Here is a 25,976-nt window from a genome sequence, read left to right as displayed (position 1 = left end):
TGGATTGCAGTTATTAGCGAAGACTCTCCACGGCTGTAATTGCCATATCAGGGCTGAGTCATGGGGAGATGTGTGAGGGTTGTGAGCAGCACAGAAACGGAGAGAGGGCTGACAATAATTGGGTTTGTTACACTTGATTGATGCTCGCTTTCATCCAGCTTCTCATCATTTTCTCAGGGATTATGTACTATAAAACATGATGTAATTACTGCTGAGATCTTGGCCTATTAACAGTTTATCTACTTTAGAAATCACTCCCGTAATGTTGTAGTGGAAATGAAGTACCTTTAGGCTAATGGAGCTGCAGATAATATACTGTGTAATGTCTTGGAGAGAGCAAGGAGCGAGCCTTAAGTTAGTTAGTGTTGAAAATATATTTAATTGTACATTCAATAGAAAATTCACTCTGTTGCAAATGAGCAGAAGATATAAGATGGCCAACAGAAGAAATCCAGCCCCTGAGGCAGCTGAGGTATTTTGTGGGGAGCATGTGTCACATCGTAGACCTTACATGTAATGATTGATAACAGTGCAGAAATGTTATGCACTTTTAGAATTTAGATTTTTGAAAATCTAAAACAGCTTGACTCTGCAGTTTTTATTCCATTTTACTCAAAACAGGAGGAAACTGCTAATTTGCTGGGGCCTATCAAGCATTAGAGACACAAGGATGATAACCGTTGTGTGTTGGATTGAGTCGGAACAATGATATGTGTGCATTCATGGTGATGAACATGTCATCTGTTGCAGCAGTGTGTTTTCAACCGCTGTTGGAGCTCCACGGTTTTGATACTCACACTAATTGTTGGTTGGATACTCTCATTGTGTGTTCGGATCTGAACATGGGATTTTTCGTCTTTATTTAGATATTTTACTTGTGTCATGTTTAAGGCTAATATAAATCCACTGTTGGAAAATACAACAATATATTAGCATATTTATTTATGTTCTCAGTCTAAGAAGAGATTCAGATTTCAGTTTTAAGTTTTTTGTAGAGCCGGATGTGTCTTCACATCAGTATGCTACAGATCGCAAACATTCAATTGAAACCCAATTCAACTTCAATGTTCATCCATTGGGAAATCTGTTAGTCAGTCAGCCAATCAGGAACTCTCAACCAATTCAAATCTGTGTCCCGTCTCTTCAGCACATAAGGAAAACAAAATTGAAAATAGGAAACTAGAAAGCACTGAAAGAGAAGGGGGAGGGGAGGGCAGTAAACCTGCTGATTAAAATATTTGGCTAAAAAATGAAATTACCTCTGGTCTCATATCAAGTCTCATCGCCATTTGGCCGTATATGCACCAGAGCAACAGTTCTTGGACGAGATGGGAGGAAAGGCAAACAAACTGGTGCCAGTACTCATAGACCTTCCTGCATGAGTCACATTCAGGGGAGAGACAGATGTCGAAGAAGAATGAATAAATTGGATCAGTAACATTAATTACTAGATCATACTGACAATAAGTACAGTGAAGGATCATTAAGCTAAATGCCGGAGATGTAACATATGTTGTTAGTGCAACATATCCTAGCCATTATCTGCTGTGTAATGCATCTCATTTTTCTAATAAGTCTCAGGAGCAAATGTTGTCACCAGCTGATCATCTTTGGGACATTAACCAGATTGTAGTACAAACTATGAACAGAAAAAGGATGGAAGAGAAATGCAGTAGTTCTCCTTGCTAATGCCCAGATCCAGATTGTCCACATGCCTTCTAAATTAAACAATGCAGCTCTTCAACTTGTCATGAGTAGCACCATGACAAATTGAATGCTATATTGTGCTGGTGTGTAGGTATACTGTTACAACTGTAGAATTATATATAAATACAAAAGAGAAACCAGAGGGACAGAAAACTCAAGCCTGTGAGAAAATTGAATTGAAGTTTTATGTTTTTATTTGCTAAAATCAATATCAGGACATCGCAGGCTATTTTCTGATATATTTTATCTTTGTTTTTTAATGTATTTTACAATCTAAAGTGATAGAGTAGCATATCAATTATGGACACTGGACAAAAAACAACTATAAAAATAATTAGAATGAAAAAATCATGCAGGACTTCCCGGTATTTTATGGATGTTTTGATCACAAACCCCACTATTCTAGATAAACCTTCCAAGTGGGTTAGGGTGAGGGTGCAGGATGTAGTTAACAGACGAGTAAGAGCCACTACTGAAGGAAATTAACTTTCACATTCAAAATTTAAAGTAAGATATCGTCACAAATCATTTTAATGAGTTCCAAATGGTTATGAAGTCACTGTAATCCCAATTAAGAACCTAGTTTAATTGATGGCTTCATTAACAGTGCTGAGTTACTTAACACGTTTTCAGAAGAGCAGAGACTTTGTTGCTTTATTTCCTGCCAATAGACCATTTTTGTGGCAGACATTTGACCACATCAGTAACAACTGATAATGAGTGTTTCTTATTGAGTTTTCCTGGTGCCATGGTCTCTGTTTAATAGATGCTCACTCACTGCAATCATTAATGTTATTAGGAACAACTTCTGTTTTTCATTTTGTGACAAGACAGTTAGAAGCATTGAAAAGAGCTGTAGCAATATAAAAGTGAGAGTTTTCATTTCATTTAATCTTTCACTTCTCAAGTTAGGAGATTGACATTGGACATTTTTTACTAAAGAATGATTAAAATGGCACACCACCACAGAAGAAGTAGTACATCCCCAAAACAAGTACTGTTATGTTACTGGACTCTGTGTTCATGTGTCAGATGATGCACTTCCCTGGACTTGTGTTTATATGATTAATTGGGATTGGAGCATGTAGAAAGAAGCTAGAGAACCATGCTTCATAAATCAAACCATGCCATTGAGAGAGAAAGCTCAATGTATGATGGGAATTCCCCCAGCAGTCTACATTTATAGCAGCATAACTAAGGGATGGTTTAGGACTCACCTGATCCAGCCCTAACCATAAGCTTTATCAAAGCGGAAAACATTTTAGGTCTAACCTCAAATATAGAGATGGTGTTTGCCTCCCGAACCCAGAGTGGGAGCTGGTTCCACAGGAGAGGAGCCTTGTCGCTGAAGGCTCTACCTCCCATTCTACTCTAGGAACCACAGGAGAGCCTGTGCTTTGGGAGCAAAGTTATCTATTTACACAATGCAGTGTTATTAGCCCTTTGACATATCAGGGGCTTGATTGGTAAGGTCTTTGTATGTGAGGAGGCGGATCTTAAATTCTATTCTGAATTTTACAGGGAGCCAGTGCAGTGCAGCTAAGACAGGAGTAATCTGATTTGTCCTTCTTATTCTTCTCAGCACCCATGCTGTAGCATTTAAGACCAGCTGGAGGCTTTTCATAGACTAACTGGGATATCTTGATAATAAAAGATTTTACAATAATAACAAAGGCATGGACTAGTTTTAGCTAGTGCAGCTGGGTGTCATCTGCGTAACAAATTAAAGTTTATGTGCTGCTCCCTAATGACGTTGCCTAAAGAAGGCATAAAAAAAGTGAAAAGTATTGGTCCAAGGACAGAACCTTGCGGAACTCCATGACTAACTTTTGTGTGCATGGAGGAGTCATTGTTAACGTTAAAATTTGGAGTCTATATAGAAAGTATGACTTAAACCAGCCTAATACTGTTTCTTTAGACCCTACATGTTGTTCCAGTCTCTGTTACAGAATTTCATGATCTATGGTTTCAGTTTAAAGTCTTCCAGTAAACCATTACTGTCACATAATCGCATAACCACAACTTCAAATAGTGGCATGAAATACACCTGTTTCTCCCTGGTTATATTTAACTTTCCATAATCAGTTTTTGTATGTCCTCCCTCCTCATATCACTCCTATGGAGTGCCTTGTTATTGTTATTTCTTCCCAAAAACAAAAAAATTAAAGGGAAGACAGTGAGTAAGTGACGATTTCCTCTCTTCTGAGTGTTAATCCAGTGCCTTTGTGCTCTGCCTTCTATCTCAATAAACAAGGTCTTCCCCAACAGTATTTCACAAGTGCTACATTAAAATCAGCAGTGAGACTTAATAATATTTAATCACATGTACATAATTAGCTATAAATTGAATTCAATATCAATGTATTTGTATGTACTTTATGTATGTGTAGCCCTGTATAAAAAATCATTAGGATACAGTGCATAAAATTAATCTCAAAATAGCATAACAAATGTTGTATTAAAAGAGAAAGTTCCTGATAATTAGATAAGTTCATATTATTAAAAATAGTAGTTAGAATAAGGATAAATACGGGATAAAATGTAAGAAAATATAATATGTACTTAAGAAGTTTAGCTATTTACAGTTAAAAAGTAAATCAATAAATATATGTGTGGTTAAAAGGCTCTGTGATTGAGAAGATGAGAGACTTAATGATTTGAGTGCTTTTAATGTGACATCTAACTTTTTCTCAGTTCTGTGTCAGTCATTCAGTATCTGCGTTTCCCATTGGGTAGTAGCAAAGTCACAGCCAATTCAAGTCATCCGTCTTGTATGGGGCGGGACTTGAAGTGCAGGTGGTGGTTTAGCATGCCTTGAGCAGGTGGGTCAGAGAAAGAGATAGAGTCCAGATGTCCTGAGGAAAAGTGTTGTGCTGTGGGAAACATTTAAGAGGTATCGTCCAGGTCGACTACTCGTGGTCCTGATATTAACTCTTTTATGTAACCTGCCAAAGGTAAATATAATGTGGATGCCTTAAATTGTGAGCTGTAACTTAATGTTGTAGTGCAGGGCTGCCCAATACGTCGAAGGCAGTGTGGGTCGATCGCACAACTGGAGGCAGTCACGTGGACGCTCCGGCGCACGTACCCACTTTTTTTTTTTTTTTTTGCGGACGCGGAAGCGACGCCGAAGGGCCGCGCCGCGCTAATCCCTAGAGCGCCTGCGCTTGGCTGTTCACAGCGGACGCTGAAGCGCCGCGCTAATAATATCACATACTTTTGCTGTTATCAGCCTGCAGTAAAAACGGCATTTAATCCTTTTTTTCAGGCATATACTTACTTGTTGCTCCAACATTAACTGCAACACAGCCCAACATGTGTCTTCTTTGTCTCATATGTGCTGGGGATCATACAGCTCACTGTACTTCTCCGCTTAAATTATTAATTTGATATCATCCATCTTCAAGAACTTCTCCGCTGTTTGCTATGTCGGGTGTGGAGGGTAAATTACGTATTCTCCACTCAAACCTATGTGGAGAATACGTAGCCCCCCTCTGTCTCTTTTTATCTTCATGACTGCTTGTGTGTCTGTATGGATGGGCAGAGGGGGACATTTAATAATGTGATTGGTAAAATTAAAATCTCCAGGACAACAGAAGGGGAATACAAACTATGGGATGCATATTTAATCATTTGTATCATATAAAATATAGAATATGTTATCAATATCGTTTAAAATAATTTTTCAGTGTGTTTCCTGGCGCGAAAAAAAGAGGGGGTACGTGCGCGGGGGGGGGTAGATCTTGTTGAGCTGGTCATTTCAAGAGTAGCTCACGAGCCTGTAAAGTGTGGGCACCCCTGTTGTAGTGGAAAAAGACCCAAGTGTAATGTAGTTAGCCACCCGCTAGCTTAGCATCACGTGTCATAGCTTTAGCACTGTTGTTGTTTTCAATGCTAAAACGGGCTAACGTTAAGTCAGTACGATTTAGCGTGATGATATTATGGCTCAACAGAGTTCATGTAATTAAAGGAGACGGACGTCTGTGAAGAGAGAGAGAGAGAGAAACTGAGAGTGCTGGTGGATGGACCCTGCTGTTTTCTTCTTCCCTGGATTTTCATTGCTGTGTGTGCTGCCTGTGTTTTGGATTGTGACTGCCATCACCCCTATTTGTGACATTACCCTATTGCTCCTCGTTTGGACCTGTGAGTATTGAACTGATATGACAATGCACGTGCTTTTATTTTATGCTCTTGGCTGAGTGAAGTGGCCATAACAGTTTTCAGGCCTCACCGCACCCGAGCATCACTACAGGCCTGCAACTGAGTCTCAAGTTGATCATTTCTGGAGTGGGCCCACATGTGATGTTTGTGAGTTAATTTACAGTTGATGGGAATTGTTTTGTTTTGATTCAGAGACCTGTGAAAGGTAGAGATTTAATTTAACCTTGTCAGTGACTTAAAGGGTAAATTGAGAATCCATAGGAACGGTTAAAACAATTTAAAGAGACCCTATATTTTATTTTGTGCATTTGAGAAGATTCCTCAGTTACATTTCATATAACTATTGTGCATTTATTTTATTTTGTAAATATTTTATTTCCTGAGAGAGGAGCTCACAACAATTTCATTTGTTTCATATTGTAAATAAACAACTGTGAAGGTTTTGACTTTTCAAACAGTTGTGGTGGTCTTTAATATTAATTAGAGGAATTTAAACAAAAGATAATATTAGTTTCAAATATTCTTCTGAGATCATATTCATTTTTTTGTGTTTACGAACTCAGGCCCAGGAGATCTGGGTTACATATGTATTTATATTTGTGACATTCTTGCTGAGCAAATAGTTTTTCTTTGATTTGAATAGTTGTCCATTTGTCCTTTACTTCAAAGCCACTGTTATTACTTTGATGTCTTTTATATCTGATGGTAAAAGGCATTTCTGCACTTTGATATTGGTTGCCGGGCAGCGAAAGATTGGACAAATAGGAAAAAGATGTATGATGTAATTATAAAACGTATATAATTGATTGTTTTTTTGTTTGATAGAGTTAGATTCAAGATTTTTCTCTTATTTTGTTGTTTTCAAAAAGCATACGTTTGTCTGAGCAGACTCTTTCTTTCAAATATGAGTGAACTTTTCCAAGTGTTTTTTCAACTTCACAGAAATTCAAATTTCACTGAAAGATAAAGAGCATTGACGGAGATATTAAACATCATGCCTAAGAAAAAAAAAAAGGGTGGTACAAAAGGTGTAAAGAAGGTTGAGCCAACACCAGAGGAGAAAGAGCAGGTCCTGAAGGACAGGTTGCAGAAGGCGGATAGAAACACAACAGTGAACCTTCTGAAGCTCAACGAATGCTGGAGGACGGTTCTGCGTGAGAGTAGGTGCTGGGAGCTTCGTAAAGACATCGACATCCTCAAGCAGACGTTTGAGAGGCAGCTGGAGGACAAGGAATATGTCATCGAGTGTCTGCATGGCGACCTAAAGGGGGCGCAGCATCAGTGGGCTCAAGCGCACAGGGTTCACTTGCAGAAAATGGAGCAACTGAGGGCTCTGCAGAAAAAACAGCTAATGCTTCTGAAGCAGCAGTGGGAGGACGGACTGGAGCAATCAAACTCCAGTTTCAAATCTGAGAGGAAGCAGATGCAGGAACACTCTAAGATGAAGAGTGCTGATCTGGAAGATGCAAAGCGCACTGTGGAGCAACAACATCAAGAAGTGATTAATGAAATCCACAGACTGTACACCGAAGGCATTGCATCTTCCGAGAGCGATCACGTGGACCGGAAGGCTGCTCTGGTCCTGGAGGGTGTAATGGCGGTTCGTGAGAAGACTCTATGCAGGAAGGACATTCTGGAGCTCCAGCAGAAAGAAGCAAAAGAACTTGATAAACTTGTCCTGAGAACCCAGCAATGCATTCAGACCAGTGAGAAAACCAAGAGGAGGGTCCAAAAGCTGCAGGAGTTTGTTACTCAGCTGAGGTTGAAGCTCCATTCTCATAAGACAGAAAAGGAGTATGTGGAGCGAGATCTGCCAGCCGCCAGAAACAAGGAGAAGGAAATTACTTACTCGCTTCGCGGAGAGCTGACCCGGAGTCAATTGGTGGCGAGAAGACAACTTATTGAGCTCACTGTGCAGAGCGACAACGCCATCAAGAAACTGAAGGCGGTCATTGCCTATGGCGAGAGGGTTTTACGTGTCGCTGAAATTTGCCAGAAGCTGGAGGACAGACAGAAGAACGTCTTCATGTCACCGTCTTTAGCTGAAGATCCTAACAGATCCATGACAGAGGAGGAAGAAGCAAAGGAGTCGAGTGACTTTCCAGAGTTGTGGCGTGTGATGCGACACAATTATGCCACTCTGCCGCACCGAGATGCTCTGAAGAAATGCAATAATGACCTGAGCAGAGAGAACCAGCAGCTGAGGCTTCTGCTGTGTCAGCACACAGGTTCCATGACGGTCAGAGACCATGCCCTAGGTGGACAACACATTCTGCTCACTGTGCAAAAAGCCCCGACCTTCATGTCCCTATCGGGAACAGCCAGATGCCAGACTGTCATTGACTCCAGACTGTCACGTCGTCAAACAAACACGCCATCTACCAGTAGATCTGATATGGTTAAAAGCATCTCATCTTTCAACAGCTGTTAAATAATACGTGAATAATAAAAACACAAAATTAAAAAACGAAGCGATTCACACTGTTTCATGAAATCATACAGTACGACGCTGCATCTTTAGCTCCATCCAGGATGCCAACACTATGAATCCATACTGATCGTTTTGTGCAAAAGCTAATGAAAATGTAACCTGTCTTACCCATAGACTGTAAATCAACTGTATATTACCCAAGGGAGGGGGTTGTGTATTTTATTGTGCCCCCACTTGTTTGAGAAGGGAACTTGATAATGTCTGGTTGGAACAAATTGTTAGACAGCAAATAACCACACCAAGGAAATATATATATAGCAGTTGAAACTTTCCCCTATAAGTCCTACTTTAAACAGCCGGAAATCCACAAAAAAATGCGGTTTTGAAAGTTAAAAACTAAACCCTTCTTCCATGTCTGCATCCTTTCCGTCATGGTGTTCTGCACATGCGGGATCCCACAGATTGGACATTAGTCTCACTGCAGCACAAGGAGAGCTGTGGGAGGCTCCTTGCGCCAGAAGGAGACGGAGAACGACAAACCCATTTTGTGGCGGAGTGTTGGCCATCAACGAGTGATGCCAGGCTGACGGAGAGTGCGCCACAGTAATGGGCTCATAGCGCTCATCTGGCTGTTCCACGGCCAAAAGAATCAGCGACGTGCCTCTGCTTTCTCCCTCAAGTGTCAGAATTAAATTTCGATAATCAATACACAATACCTGTTTTTAGTTTTGAGTCATTTTCAATCATGAACGTTGATTATTTGAAAATGGAATCATATAACACTTTTGAAATGGAGACTACTTCCTCTTGTTAGACTCCTATCTAAGTGGTATCAGTCAGAGCCTTCTACAAACAGCAATAAAAGACCATGGAAAACTAAATGTGTGGCAGAATCATCACTATTGAAGTACCCTTTCTGTTACCATGGCAATGGGAACACAGAAAAACACTGCTGTCACCTTGGATTGATAGATGTTGCAATGAATGTGTAGAAGAATGAAAACTTGTAGTTTACACATACATGTAATCTGGATGACACATCTGCATCAACAGTTAATGCCTTGTATTTAAATGGTTGTTGTACGACAGTGCAGGTTTAAACACCATCATGAGGGAGGTACTCTACATGTACACTTTTATTTACCTTAAACTACAGACCTGTAGTAACAAGTATTTAAAGGGTAACGACATATTGTGTAAGCTTAAAAAGATTTAAAAAAAACTATTTTTGGCATTTGTCAAATTAATACATTGTAGTCCGCAGATATCACAGCTGTTTGTCTTTCTATCCCTGACTTGATTTCCCCAAAATCTTCCCACCAATTCCTTTACTTTTTGAGATATTTTAAGCTGACTTGCATTCTCAGCATGTTTAGGATCTTCCCACAGATTTTCAATGATGTTGAAGTCAGGGGACTGGTCCAGGCTTTCTAAATATAGTTCATGATGGAGTTCAAGGTCTGCTTGAGATCAAGTCTCGTTATATCAGAAGCCAGTCTCTTCTCAGTTACGGTTTCTTGATTGACTGTATGCTACTTACATGCAGCATATTAATTGGAATCCTTTCTTCGCTCTATCTATGCAATGTGTCCTGCATTCACTGGCTTTCACATACCTCAAGATACACCAAAAACATTCTCACCCTCTTGCTCGATTGTCAGGAAGTTGTTCTCTTCATCAGATGCTGCTCCTACAACTGCCACAACATGCCACCATTATATTGTACAATTGCGTCTTGTTGGTAACGTCTTGTTTGCTGCAGAGAGTGTATTTACTTGTTTTCACTTCAAACTTTTAGATACCACGGTCCTAGTTTGTTTTGGTGTCGACTGTAAATGTTGACATTGTAGGTGCTCTGGTATTGATCTGTATGTGGGCACACTGCTTTCTGCTCTTTCATCAACATTACATCAGTATCCTTGCTCTACTGCAGATGTTGAGGTGCTATATGAGCTACAGTAGATATAACATGTGCTGAGCTGTGTCAGCAATGATTAAATTGATGGTTGCATTGAGTTTTAATTGGGACCAAAGCTGCTTATTCCGGCTGATCGTATTTGTATTTTAGAGAGGAGGAAGATTTACAAATAATCACGATGGCAACTCCCAATTATACTAATGAATATAGCTTAGGGAAGTTAGTGGGAAATCTTCACAGAAATAACAGTTTGCATATTCAGACTTTGGCTATTTGAACAAAGCTGCTCCGTCTGTGTCATCTGTGCTCACCTTGCATTAATACAGCTACATGAACTCTCCACTACAAAACAGTGAGTAATTTCAGAAGCTGGATGGAAACAAATTAGCATTTCATAGGATAAATGGACTTTTCATTTAAAATGGAAAATTATACATTTATTTTTTGCTAGCAGCACAAGATATAGCTACCTCAAATTACCTTTGCTTACTTGTCTTAAACCAACAATATAATCACTTTGCAGCCTGTGTATGCAACTAATTATCAATACTGTATACTATTGAAATAGAATAAATATTGATAGTGATAAATAACATAATGAAGCATATGGAAATACATGAACAATATAAAATCCATGATGACATACAGTACATCAAAGCAAAGGGAGACCCTGCAAGGTTAATGCGAACCATGTAGTGCACACACACAAACTGCTGCTAGGCAACGAAGTTCACGCAGTCAGTAAGTGTGTTGTTGAGATCACCTGTTGGAACGTCGTGCTGCAAGCTCTCACCCCATGACATCTTGGAGCCTGTCTTAACGCCTCTCTTCATTCATTCTCAGTAGACGCAGTCACAACAGGAATGATCGAAAACACATGAATTAAAATGAAAAATATCACCACTGTCAAACTGTTCTGTTTTTGCACCATTACCTTAACATTATCATTACCTCAACATCTGTTTACTACAAAACATTCTGTTTGTTTGGCCTGACACTACAAGAGAAACCAAACCCATTGTGGGTTGTTTGTTTTGTTCTTTCCAATGCCAACATTTTATTCCTGCATACTATTAAAACACCATGCAGTGGAATGTAAGAGCTGGTAGCAATCATTTAATGGATTATTTTGTTTCAGTCATGGCACATTTATATAATAAACAACACCTGCTTGCTGTTACATTTTTGGATTTATTTGTCTGAAAGAGACAAAGGAGTTAAGGAAATGAGGGACGTGCAGTGAGCGTCGAAAGCTAACAAAGACAGATGGTGCATGAAGCAAAGGTAAAGAGGGGAGGAAGCAGGAGGAAGTGAAAACATGGCGTGGAGGGCAGAGGGAAGGAAATGGCGCAGGAGATGCTCAGTGGGCGGGAGGGCGAAGGAAACAGTATGAAAGAAGACATTAGTAATCTCCCCAGCTGTTTGTGTTAACAGAGCGGATGTGCTGGCTCTTGCTCTCTCTTTTTTGGTCCGTATATCAGTGTCTCTTATCTTATTGACAAAGCAGGTGGCGTCCTGAAAGCTGGGCCTGGGCACGAGGCCAGCCTGCTGAGAATAAGAGGAGCACAGAGTCATTGATATGGGGGATTATCTCTTATTATGGTCATGCTTCACTTTGCACCCACCGTACCTTGCATCACAGGACTGAGACTTCTGGCAAGCACACAAACACGGCGGCTTTACACATGCTTTACCAAGCAGGCCAGTGTGTGTTTGTGCTCCGCGGCTCAAAAGCCTATATCTCGCACATCAGACACCCCCTCAGATAGGGCCTTATCAGAAGGTATAAGATGCCGAGTGCTGCGGAGACTCATCCCTTCTCCACTATTTCACCTGACAGGAGGAGCCATATGTGATGTTCAAGAAGTCTGACAAGCCGCTGTACGGGAACGACCGCTTCGAGGGCTACTGTATAGACCTGCTGAGGGAGCTGGCCAACATCCTCGGCTTCACTTACGAGATTCGTCTGGTGGAAGATGGGAAATATGGTGCCCAGGATGAGAACACGGGCCAGTGGAACGGAATGGTGAAGGAGCTAATGGACCACGTGAGTGTCTGACATGAATATTAAAGATGGTGCATGAATGTTATATCAGCAAACTGTTAATTTATACTCTTTGAATTTTATCCCAGTTAATAGAACTAACAGACAGTTTTCCTGATTCTGTATTACAATTTAAGGCAGTTGTGATACAGTACCTTTACACTGAACAGTAAAAAATATTCCAGAAGATCAGTATACAGATTGAAAAAACACTTGATCTTTGATTGTGCTATTTTCGCACATAGAAAATGCCAGATGTGCTCTCAGCTGTATTACAATTTAGGTAAATTGCAAAAGGCAGCGAGACAGCTAACTAAACATCTGAGAAAACCAAACTATCATCTTGAGAGTGTTGCCTCCTTTTTAACTTCACGCCAAACTTTTCTGCTACAGAAGATCAGGAACAAATTAATGTCCTTGTCCTTGTCATCACATTTTGTGCGTTAGGACATTTTGTTGTAGTGCAGTATGAAATGTATTCTCTCTTTTTATTTTGGTACTAGATTCTTTACTTGTTTATACTTTGTAAACTGCCATATCAGCATCTCATACCATATATGGTTAGAAACGGCAAAGAATAAGATGCGGAGGATTATTAAACTGAAACACACTGCGGGGAGAAGAAAGTGAAAGAGAGAAAAGTAGAGGGAGGTAAACTAGCACCATTTGAGAGTACAGTGGTGCGAGTCGAGGATAGATTCTGTTGTGAGTTGTTTCCCCTACAGAGCTTATTAAAACACACACACACACACAAGCTCACACAAGCTCACACAATCTGCTCACAGTGTAGATCATTACATCCGACAAAGTCTCAGTTAGGATAAACTGCATGGGCAGAAAAGTAGCAGCTGCTGCACGCCCAATAGTCAATATCTGACCCCATTAGAAGCAGCATCCACAAGGGGTCAAGACTTGTCTTCTGCTTCTGCTCTGTATCAGTGCCGTGATTGGCTGCTGTGACAGTCTTTTTATGGGTCAGGGGCCCAATCCCCTGCGAGAGGATGTTCAGCACGTGTTTGTCCCCAATAGTTTGGACAGGCTTGACTTAGATGGATGGTTATTGCAGTAGACAACGCCTCAGAAGACCAGGGAGCGTGGACTCAGAGAGGAAGTTCTGTTGAGGGGGAAATGCTGAACTGCACTGAACAAGTTGGAAACATCCTGTCAAAGGAATTTAACAAAGGGATTTGGTCTGTGTGATGCTCAGAGCAGAGCAACACATTGTGGTGTATCTATAGGGTTGTTTTTGAGTCGTCTGAACAGATTCGGCGATGCCTGATATCAGCAGGACGTTTCATGGATCACAGCTGTGAGAACTGAGCTCAGTCAACTCTCATAACACAAAAAGGATTCATCTTTGACAAATGAACCACTTGGCCTTGCTGTGATTTTTTTGCATTTATAGTCACAGTGTAGCCTGAAATGTATTAACTGTCAAAAGCACAACATACTTTCCACCTCAGATATGATAAAAGGGACTTTCCTGGGCAGAGTCTTCATTCACATCCCCTCTGTGGATCTCTGAAGCACAGCTTTCACATTCAACTTTTGTTGTCTTCTCAAACAAAGAGTTGTGCTACGTTGATAACCATAGAGCAGGGGTGTCCAAACTACGGCCCTCGGGCCAACTGCGGCCCACCATCCATTTTTAATTGGCCCGCATTAATGTCTAAAAATATAATTTATAAAAAAAAAAAAAAATTTTTTTTTTAAACTCAAAATTTAGTAGAGCTAAAATGGCACTTACTTAAAGCACTTTGTTTTGCTTTATGGGGCCAGGCTTCTTCGACAGGGGAGAGGCGGGTGCATGCTTCTGCGTTTTCAGAGACACGCAAGAAGGGGCACGCAAGAGCCCTTGCGTGCTTGCGTGCCCCTTCTTTCGTGCTTGCGAGCATTCACCAATTTTTGTAACTATACGACAAAGCTACGCAAGGCTGTGATTGGTCTGCTAACTACATCCTTTCCAGAGTCATATTTCCGGTTTCATGCCCCATAATACCGGCAGAAACCAAGGAAGATTTAGAAGAACGGATATGGACCAAATAGAAGAGCACTTGGCAGAAGAGATCTGAAAGTATGACCACTTGTAAAACCCGTCACTGACTAAATACAAGGACACGCAGATGACCTGCAATTCCTGGAAGGAGATCTCGGCTGACGTCGGTTTGCAGGTCGACGAGTGTACGAAGCTGTGTAGAAAGATCAGGGACAAATTTGTCCTCCAGAAAAAGTAATAAACAGTCGACAAAGACTGCCACACACAAAGAAGGTGTCTCTAAGGTTGTCTTCGACAAAAAACGTTACTCCACCTAGTGGTCTGGCGGTGAATTGCTTTGCTGACTTGCTAGCTGTCCCTCAGAACGCCACCACGCAATGCCCCCCCGCCCTGAGCGACGCGACTGTCAACAGTCCGCTCCAGGGCAGGGGGGCGTGGAGGCGTGAGTGGCCCAGTCCTTGGTATTTTTTTCTGTATGTGGCCCTCGGGACAAAAAGTTTGGACACCCCTGCCATAGAGGGTACTGCACAAACAACTGCCTTTAACATGCAAACAGTTCTCCTCTACAGCACCTTCACCAAACATTTCAACTCCTGACAAATTTATCAAAGTTCTGCATTTGTTTCCATTGTTCTTCAGCTGGATTGATCTCATGTTTATGTAACTGTGTAAGAAAATCACTGTTGTCTGAAACATACCCATTTATTTCACTACCCAGCAGTGCATGCGAATGATGCAGTCTGTCTGCCTTATGCATTTTTCTAGCACCTAATCCAACAATGTCCTGGTTTGTTAAATACATTGGAAACAAAAGAAATAGCTTAATAGTCAAAATTTAACAAATGCATTGGCTAGACGCTAGACCTAATTCAAAATGAATTGTTCTATAGTTGCTCATTTCTTCCTACAGCCCCAAATTTGAAGATCAGGCAGAATAGTTAATTCAAGGAATGAGGACTAAGCTTTTGTTCCTTTTGTGCTGGTCCACCAAAGCCTTGTCTCCATACCTCCCAGCACATTGTATAAAGTATTGTGCTGTGACAGGCTACAGCTGCCAGCCACCCTAAAAAAAAGGGGAAAGCAGGTAAAGAAAGAAAATTATTTCTTTGATGTAGTTTCCAGAGAGAAAAAGGTTTAGTAGCAGTTTAGTAGTGGGAGTATACTTGATGAGTTGAAAGAGAAAGAGGGCTTTAAATGTCTTCCTAAGTGCCTTAGGACAGACTCTGTTTTGTGTAAAGATCCTGTTTTCTTAATTTGATTGCCTCTAAATGCTTCCTGTTCTCGTGACTTATGGCCTATTCCTCTTCTCCTTTATGTTTGATGTTGACAGAGAGCTGATCTGGCAGTGGCTCCCCTTGCCATCACGTACGCACGTGAGAAGGTTATTGACTTCTCCAAGCCCTTCATGACGCTGGGTATAAGTATACTGTACCGCAAGCCCAACGGGACCAACCCTGGGGTCTTCTCCTTCCTCAACCCCCTCTCGCCTGATATCTGGATGTATATTCTGCTGGCTTACTTGGGTGTCAGTTGTGTGCTGTTTGTCATAGCCAGGTAACATGTCACTCCCAGCGATCACAGCTTCACACACAGTAAGACACATGCATGTTAACAACAGGCTAATCTCTGTAATGACAGGATCTGCGACAATGCTCACATTAATCAGTTGTCATGTACCAAAGCTTAGACTAAAGGTCATTGCCTTTTAATATGTTTAATGTAGATTAACCGTCAAGGGTCAGGTGGATACTCACCAAACCATCATGCATTGATAGGGAAAGTGTATGTTGATTCCAACTCGGTATGGCTGCGAGGTCGCTCCTGGCCTGCTTCTACTCAGATTGGTATCAGGAGACATGCAGACATACACAGGTACACAGACCTTAGAGAGGTGTTAGACCTATCAGCCGTTTCCAGGGTGGTGTGAATGTGTCGGAGATAGTGGCAGAAATGTTGTGCACTCATTTAGATATGTGTATGAAAGTATACGTGTGGGATGTGTTGAGCTCGATGTGAACGGCTGCTGCCCCTCTCTCACCTTTCCCTCGCTGTCCCCAGTGTCTCAGAGTTCATGCTGTCTTTTCTTCACTCTTTTTTCCCCCTTCACCTTGTTTCAAACACAACTGTGACTCAGAAATATCGTTTATCCCCTTTTTTCCCTGCATATTTTGATCACAGTCTCTAATTAATAGCACAATCACTGTCATTGAGAGACCTCACCAGACACATCTCTGTTGATGAGGATGACAATATTTCTCCTGGCTAACCTTCTCTTGTCCATAACAGCAGAGATTCCATGGAGATGCTTCTTTCCAGATGGCACTGTGTGAGGCTTTCAAAGCATCAAGAGCTGTTGGCTACAACATGTCAATCTGGATGCGCTGTTCCCAGAGAATCTTTCCTTAAAAACGTACTTTCTGCAGTGGCTTTGGATTCTTTTCTCTCTCTGACGGGCTGCACCAAAGTTTGTGGCCTGCAATTTCAGGTGCTCAATGCAGTTAATCAGTGCCCGCAAAGTTCAAACGACATTGAACTTTTTCAAAAGAAACCGAAACCAATAGGTGCAGAATTTAAATTCATTGATCGACACATGCTAGTTGTGAACAGCTCTGAGGATTTATTGGGTGCTAAAACTCATTTGGAGTTTTACTAATGGCATTTCATTGGGAAAATGTGATCGTTCAGAAACATTGAGATGTAAAAAGTGATGGAATTGCACAGTGTAATAGGACTATGTTAATTTGGTAAAATGCAGTATGGGTAAAATATCGATTTATGGTAACAATCTAGGAACTTATGCTTTAACTCTCTCTGCTGCTTTGCTGTATTGGCACCACTGAGACTAAATGTGACCTCAACTAACACTGCTGTAAAAAATCCTTGCATGGATGGGCAGGTGTACAATTAGCACAGCACATTGTTGTTTGCTTCTTTGTCAGACTACTCCACCGTTTAGTTCATGATGCAGCCGACATCAAGAATGCTTGGCTCGTGAAAAAAAAAAACACATTGTTTGTACCGGTTGTCTCTTCCTTTAGCGTCTCTGCTCAGACAAATCCCTTCAGTTGATGAAACCAGGCCAATCGTTTTTGAAGGCTCACGCACTTGATCTAGTGGCTCTTTGCTTGTGGCGGTTGTTTGAAGCATGGTGAAGGAAAATAAAGAGAAAGAAAGGTGTGTGTTGACTCTAAAACTTTTGGGAGACTTCGGCTGGTTTGCAGCCGTGACCCACCAGTTTTATCGTTAACGCATGTGTTTTTCCGATTGTTACTGGCGATATGATCACATAAGAGAAAAAAAGCGGCAACTGTCATCTAAGTTGGCTCAGAATATGCACCTATCTGTATTAAAAATCACAATGAGCAAGTGTTTTGGTAAGTGTCCCCCTCACTCTACTCCTTCTTTTCTCCTGTTTACACAAATGCATGCTGGGCTCCAGTGGCATGTTTTTGCTGTAAAGCCAGCCTCGTAATGTTTCCTTGCACACAGAGAAAAAAAAGTGCTTTCCAAATGCCCACAAATCAAACGCTTAAAAATCACCTTGAAATTGTACTCTTCATCTGACACCTCTATGGTAAAGGTGTGGTTTGATTTGGCAACTGAGGTTGGAGTTAGGATCAAGGTTAGAGACTTTGAACGACACACTACCCATGCCTTTGGTATTGACAAGTCATTATTCACATTGTTACAATGGTGCGTTCACACCAAACACAATACAAATGTTCTATGAAATGGGAAAACATAACGTTTCAATGCAGAGATGCGAATAAATGTTAATTTTTCGTATCTCGTCGGAGTGACACGACTTTCACAAATGTTGCGACTGGGGCAGCGTGATAGATGAAAAGTGTTCGTCCCTCGCAATGGACACAAAGTTTGCGTCCAAGTTAAAATATCTGAACTCGAGCAAAACATTTGCATGAGGCGATGTCACGAAAGGCAATCAGCACTGAGAATGGAAGTCACTGGACTCAGGTTGTGCATCGATCCGAGCTAGAGGATTATCAAACCATCCACTGGTCAGCCTCAGGTAGAGCTGGAAACAGTCATCCAGTAACATCCAGCAACTTCTCTCTTCTGCTGGCTTCCTCTGCCAAACAACACAGCAACTGTAGTCAGTGCAGTCAGTACTCCTCCGCTCGTCGCCGGTTGTGTTTATTAACACGAATGAACATAAAGGTTCCCACAATGCGAAAATTCATGTCACGTTTGGTGAGAACGCAGCATATTAGCTTGTTTCTCTAAATGTCAACATAAATTTAGTTAGCTCAGCATAAGAAAGCAGATAATTTGTCTTGGGACAATCTTTGCTTCTTCTATACATCCAGATTTATTTCAGATTCATGAAAAGCCTTGTGTGTCCTGCTTCCTCTACTTAATCTTTCCATGGAAGTGTATTCCTCTTACTTTCTGTTAGCACATGTAAGAACACACAGTCATTTCAAAAAGAGTTAGAGAGAACAAACTGTTTAATTTGCAAACCATACCTACAATACTACAAGGATTAGTTTCATGTATTTATATTTATATATGTATATTTGTATATATGCTTGTGTATATATACATATATATGTCTGTATATGTGTGTGTGTGTGTGTGTGTGTGTGTGTGTGTGTGTTTGGACATTACACATTTTATCTATGTATGCTTGTGTTTGTGCCGTACTGTTTGACTGAATGAGAAACTGACATCGACTGGATACGAGCACTGACGTACACGACCTTCGAGTCAGGGCAGCTTCGTCTTCCATGTATAGGCCACAGTTCCACAGGGACATGTCCAGTTACGGATGTTAATGTTGCCTTTATGTTCCCTCTGATGACAACACACATCAGTGCTGCTGCTTGAAAAATGCTCCGTACATTGCATCACGCCTCTGCTAAAGCCTGTGTATTATCACCTGGTTGCTCTCTGGAGATTCAGCTTCCCTACACCATCCCCATATTGTCAGCTTCATTAGGACAAGTGAGGATCAGAGTCAGTATCTGCTCAGAGCGTTAGTACAGAATATTTCTTGTAATTTCTAAATAATTAGGACTCATGATATTGACTTTTTATTCTTGCCTGTCTTACTCAAAATCAGAGTATTAATATATATGCAAAATCCTTCTTTCTTCACATTAAAGCGGAATCTGTCGTTAATTTGAAATGAAAAACCCTTCGGTTAGTGTGTGCTCATATTAAAGGCCCAGCCCTCATCACGTGGTTGAAATTCTCCTGTGAATTCCATGCAGTCCTCTGAATGGGACACTCTGGATATGTTCATATGAACACTTCAGGGATTTTTACTTTTAGGTAAAAAGAAGGTGAATACTAATAATGGAATTGAGGCTTTAAAAATCATTATATCCATTTTGTGCAAATAAATGCCTATTAATGTCAGTTTTTTTATTCTGGCCAAACCTGAGATGACTAAGTCACAACTTCTCCACGTAGTTGTTTAAACAACTCATTATTTAGCCTGTATTGTCAAACATTTTCCAAGGCACACTATTGTGCTTTTAAAATGTGTTGCCTCCCAGGCAGTGGTGCAGATTTGAGTCTCTACCTGTGGTTTATCTTATTCCAAGAAGTTCCAAAATGAAATCTGTGTGACATAGCTGGAGAACAATGGCCTCCTAAAGTCAAAAAAACAATAAAAAGATTGACAGAAAATAAGTTATCCTATAGATTTAAATGGGTAAATGACTACCATTTGTATTGTGATCTAAAGAAGTAGTCAGTTAAACCTTGACACACTGGAAGCCAGTACTGGAAGCTGGTGGTCATTTTTGTTGCATAATTGGTCAGACTGTAACCGCAGCGATCATACTTTTAGTGTGAGCTGTTCAAAGACCATAACAACAGTGCACCAGGTGTCACAGAGCAACAGGACTCTTTTGACCCTTTTGATTCATCCGCCCTGACATTGCAGTATCAGGTGTATCGTCACTGGAGTTTCTATGCAGGTTGACCCTGCCCTTGTAGAAAGAAAAAAATCATATTGTTTCTGCACCACTGGTGAAATCCTCGTTTTTTTATCCACACTAATCTCTACGCTGACCTTGCTCAAAGTTTCTTCCTCTAAAGCAAAGATGACCTGAGATAATGTAAGGGCAATGTAATTGGATCAAAATGACAGCAAACAGACCGAGCACAGCGCTACAGTGAGAGACAGGTTAAGCTGTGCTGTCTGCTGTAAACGCCACTGGTTCAGCGTTCCCTTAGCCAACCAGCAGCCGGCCATCCAGCCACTCCCACGATACAGCACGGCTCTGAGGACAACTTTGCTCATCCATGTTCATGGTGAGCTGTAATTGGCTTTCCGTGACACGACCGGGGGAAATGTATTCAGAGACCTCTGTGCGAGGGATTGGGTCACATAGTCACATACGCCACGGCGAGGCGGCAGTTCAGTTGAACTCAATTTGGCACTGCAAATTGACAAGCAAGCAAATCTGGGGCAAATTGAATGAGCAGATGGATTGATTTAAGGCCAAGGATTATCTTAAAGCAGAAATCGGGGGACATTCAGAGGTCCTTGAGCTGCACACACAATATCCTCCCGAGTACTGTAGGGGTGAAAAAGGAACCCCCCCTAACCACATTATAATGGCAAAGCCCATTAGTCAATGACAAGGTACAGTTATGATGCTGTCATTTTATCGATACAGCCATACATCTTCATATGGAGTCATGTATTATAGTATGCAATGCAGTGCGACTGTATTTTACCCAGAGGACAATAGATCAAATTCTTAAAACTCAGAGGCATAGCAGCCTCCTTGGTATTATCCTCCATGCAGATGTTCCATCCACTCAAGGTGATCATTTGTGACTTCTAGGCACAGTAAAAAGACCCACACTGAGACAAGTCCTATATTATGCATTTCAATTTGATTAGCCAAACCGTGGTGTCTGTTAAACAGCTTGAGTCAAGATAGGGCCCCAGTTCCCCCCGCTACTCCAGCACAAACCAAATCAGGTCAGGATGCTTAATTGTAGACCAATCAACCTTTACTAATGTAATGTCACTTTTATTTAACATGAATAAATGAAAAATCCCTCTGCTTGAGGAGTGTGTCGAGTGCGGGGGAGTGCCGAGGCTGGCGTGGGCATGATGGGAATGAGCCGTTTGATCTGCTGAATATTAATGCTTCTCCAAGATTATAGGGATTATTAGTTTCTTTTCTCGTCTGACAATGGAGTTATTTTCAGACCCCATCGATTAAATTACTGAGGGAACTGCCTATGATATGAGCACGCCCACATGAGGAGCCACTTTTGGAATGCGAGTGGCGTTCATACGAGCCCACTCCCCACCTTATTGTATGTTATTCAAATTGAACAATACACAAGAGATATTTAGATGAGTAGTCATTCTGGAGGCTTTATTTTTGACATATAGGATACTCCGTAAGAAAATAAAATGATGATCTAACATAGAAAGTAATTAATTTATTGAATTCTTTAGACATTTAACAACCAAGCATTATGAATGTACACAAAGGGAAAAGCAAAGATCATTGGTTATTATTGCATTACTGTTCTCAGGCTTAGTTTGCGGCATGTCATCTCTGGACATGACTAACTTAACTGTGTTTTCTCTCCCCTGTCTCCCCAGGTAGGAAGACCACCCTTGGTCTCTTTAATTGTTTTGTGTTCATGCAATTGCAGTAAAATTATACAAATGTGTGTGTTCTCTGTTGGCTGTCACAGGTTTAGTCCCTACGAGTGGTATAACCCCCACCCTTGCAACCCTGACTCGGATGTAGTGGAAAACAATTTCACCCTGCTAAATAGTTTCTGGTTCGGAGTTGGAGCTCTCATGCAGCAAGGTAGACGCCTCTGCCTGCCCCCTTTTTCTAGCACAAGTCCCACTTTTTGCTGGGGGTCAACCTTGCCCTTTGACCAGGCCCGTGACCATGCATGGGGGCCTCTGTGCATGTAGCTAGATGCTTCCCTGGTAGTATCCAGCAGGATGGACTGAGTGGGATTTGAATGATGTGATCAGTGAATGGGGATGGTGCATGTTTCCCTGATCCCTGGCCCCTAACTCCTCCCTTCCCTCCCCCCCTGCCCTTTCCCTCCATTCACAGCCATTTGAACAGGTAAGTGCACCCACCCAAATATACCTGAGATGAATCAGATGGGTGAAATTGAATGAGAATGTGACCTCAGAAGCTTACCCTGCCTGTTTGGTTTTGTTTCCTTCTGCCAAACGAATGCCATATCTTCTCAACTAGTTGGCATCTTTAGACTAAAAAATATTAAATTACATATTGGAATGCCTTATATTGTTCACAATGCCTGTCACAGTGGGGGATATGTTGCATATATTTTGAAATAAGCTATTGACAGTAGGTTCCAACATATTTATAAGTAGTGGAGATGTTAGGGCTTGGGAAGCATGTGTCCCTGCACTCAGCACTCAGAGCTAACTGCCACAGCCAAAGCTGCTTCAAAGGGTCAGTTCAACCAAATAATAGAAAAATAAAAATAATAAAAGTTTAGTCTTTTTGCACTCTGGTGGAAAAAAATATCTAACAGCTGTTATTTGGCTATTTACACCCGCATGGAATTTCAATTAGTTTCCAGTCATAGTTTGTTTAGAGTTTGAAGACAATATTGTTAGGTTTAGGACAGTGTATCATTTAACAGCAATTACCACAAATTATTGTCTGTATGATTCATTGAGGTGGTCCATGTTCGCCTATACTAGCTCTTAATTTTAAAACAAATATCATTTTGTGGTTATTATATCTTTTTGTATCAAAGGCAGATGTATAATAATAGTAAAATGTTAATATTAGTTATTTTTGTTGTCGCCATGTCTAGATACCACCAGAGGTAAGTGAGGGGAAAAAAATGTTTCCTGGGTGAATTGACCCTTTCGTCCACAGACATCTCAATCTTTCCCAGGATTTCATAGCTGATAACTAATCTCTTCTTGGCTGGCTGCATGCTATCACTTACTTCTAATGCATGTTTACTAAACTCCACAGATAGCTACTAACTTTTTGTCCACATATTTTCATATATTTGAATCATGAGATGCAATCATTTAAATGATTTGAGATAAATATGCCTGGCTTGACTGTAACCTCACCTTCCCAAAAAACAATACCATTAACATTCAGCAGAAAACATGCTTATGACTAACAAAGATGTATGTGGATGTGTTTAGCTACCAGATCTACTCTGGTGTAGTGTAGTGTTGTTTTAAAAAATGCCAGCAGGGCAGATCTGGAGGGTTGACCAGTTGAGAAGATGTGGCTGAGGGATTAGACTGGAGGAACACACAGTGCCTGCATGGCACCGTGCTGGTCTACACTGTAGAGAGGCTCCCCTGCCCGGTGGCTAGCACCGCCCCCCAGAAAACTGTGGGATGTGCTGTTTGGTTATGACGTTACCTTGGGTACATGACAGTCAGCCCCAACCAGGCTCTGTTTGGGTACGACTCGCTTCTCTGAGTGGGTCGCTCCTACTATTTGTTCTGGTGTCGGAGGTGGAACAGGATAAGGAGCCCAGAGAAACTGGTAACATGTTCCACATTTGTATGAACCTGCATTCGTAGCTTGTCATGGGACCGACACAGAACAAGCAGAATCCTTGGCTAATAGCATTGAGGAATATGTGATTATGTTCATGTCTGTTTCTTGGATTCTTTTTTCCTGTTTTGTTTTTGGCTGGATGGATGGACAAAGTAGGTGGCTGGTGGTTAACCTGTGTGACTTTGCTACTATAGTTGGACGCTAATACGATTTTAAACAGACAATGTATTTTCAGGGGCCAGTGCTAATGGGTTACTTATGTTTAAGGTGATGCCACTGACACAAAAAACATCGTTTTCATGATAGTAGTGGGGCCAACCTCAGCTTTTTACCTCTGTGAGTTTCCATCACTAGATGTTTAAATAACACAATCACAAACCTTTAGCTATTGTTTTAACTGCATTTTGTTTGCTTTCCCGTACATAATAACATCTGCTTATATTTACCCAATGACTTAAGTTTAAAGGGGTCATCTTAAGACCCTTAATAGATAATTAAGGGGGAAAATAGCTCTATGTTGAACAATTACTACTTTTAGGATAAAAGGTCCCAAAACACTCAACATATTCACTTATTAAATGAAAAATCACAAGGTAATCCATGTAGATGATCAATATGATTGAAAATAAACTGAATAATACATGAATAAATAGCTTAAATATGGTTTAATTAAGGTCACTGGCAAACTGAAGCACTTTGATCCTCGACTGATAACTGAGCAGACTACCTCAGGTGCCAGGTTTTTAAACGGACACAAAAACCATCCATACTTATGGTGTTTTCAGCACATACACTGGTATGTATGCATGTCTAGATATATCAACATACATCAGAAACATGGATTTCTCAAACCAGCTCCGATCAAAATGATTTTGAGACCTTGTCATTAAAAATGTTTCGGCATTTTTTCTGAGAGTGGTATTATTTTTAATATCTGCTCGGCAATCTGCACAATAACAAGTAACAGCTCTTTTATGAGCTTGATAAAAAAAAGACTGTGTGCAATAAACTTTATCTATTCTATCTACATTTGAACCATTGTTTACCTGTCAGCAATTACACAAAGCTGTTAATTAGCTTTCCAGCAAAATCTGTTTCAGTTTAAGAACTATAAATCATAATAAATCATCTTCAAGACATTTAACATAATGACTAAAATATCACAGGGACTATGGTTCACAGGTACGTGGGATGAATTAATGTTTGGGCCCTATAAAAAGCCACAGCACTGCCGAGCAGTTGTGATAGTTATTATGACAGTTATGACAGCTGTTCTGGGGCTGTTGGAGACCTTCGATGCAACACGATCCATAAAACTGCACTTCCTCTTTGCAGTTCCCCTCACTGACAGGTCTAATGAGCAGTGGAGCAGGCACAGGTACCAATATGCAAATTCATGTTTAAGGGCATTTTTCCACCCATTTCTGTCTAACTGGAAACAGGGCTCGCGCACAATCTGATGGAAACATTGAGTATGCATATTTCAGTCATTGTGCACACACACACACAGTTTTAATGTGAAACTACAGACACTTTTTATGCATTTTGATCCCAGGTGTTTGTTTCAGATATAGTATTTGGTGCATAAAATGCAGCTGTTCGCTGATTGAATATGACTTTGGGAGCAGTAAGCACATTTATCAAAGATGATCTGAGAGATCTGTACAGGTTATCATATATCAAATCAATCAAATTATACATATATATTGGCTGTAAAACATTCACTGCTTTTTAAACAACAACTTTGTTGACATATCGAGAGCTAGAGCCTAGGTCTGAGGATTTATCTGATGCAGCGATCAGACATGATCATTGTTTGAATACAAAAATGTGTATGTCGCCACAGTTACAATACAAATGAATCAGCAGGGGCCTGAAAATAGACACCTGGGGAACTTTTTTGCGGAGTGTGAAGGTATTCTTCCACAGAAAGTAGTCCCTGCTATTCAATCAGCACCAGTTTAGATCTGTGCCACAAAGTTCCACATCGTTTTATAACTTGTCTAAGTTTTCTAGTTTTATAACTTGACTAAAGACACAAACATGTTAGCATTCACTCATGTTATAATGGCATAGTGACAGTTTAACAGAAACTGCAATGGATGATAATGATTGTATTGATTATGTCAACAGCATTTATCATCATATGCTGCATGTTCTAGTCTAAGACTGCAAAACTGAATATA

General features: G+C 40.8%; 1 protein-coding gene across 2 annotated transcripts in view; it reads left to right on the top strand.

The window, feature by feature from the left end:
• Positions 1–25,976, top strand: part of grik2 (glutamate receptor, ionotropic, kainate 2) — a 218,367-nt gene that overhangs the window by 146,970 nt on the left and 45,421 nt on the right. For both annotated transcript variants that reach the window (XM_061080963.1, XM_061080964.1), the window contains exons 10-12: positions 12,058–12,264; positions 15,588–15,811; positions 21,956–22,074. In XM_061080963.1, coding sequence (XP_060936946.1) covers positions 12,058–12,264; positions 15,588–15,811; positions 21,956–22,074 — 550 coding nt within the window. The remainder of the gene's footprint in view (positions 1–12,057; positions 12,265–15,587; positions 15,812–21,955; positions 22,075–25,976) is intronic.

The sequence above is a fragment of the Limanda limanda genome, chromosome 11 (genome assembly GCF_963576545.1).
Source record: "Limanda limanda chromosome 11, fLimLim1.1, whole genome shotgun sequence".
Classification (NCBI taxonomy): Eukaryota; Metazoa; Chordata; class Actinopteri; order Pleuronectiformes; family Pleuronectidae; genus Limanda; species Limanda limanda.
The sequence above is the reverse complement of the archived record's forward strand: the minus strand, read 5'-3'. Positions and strand labels throughout refer to the sequence as shown.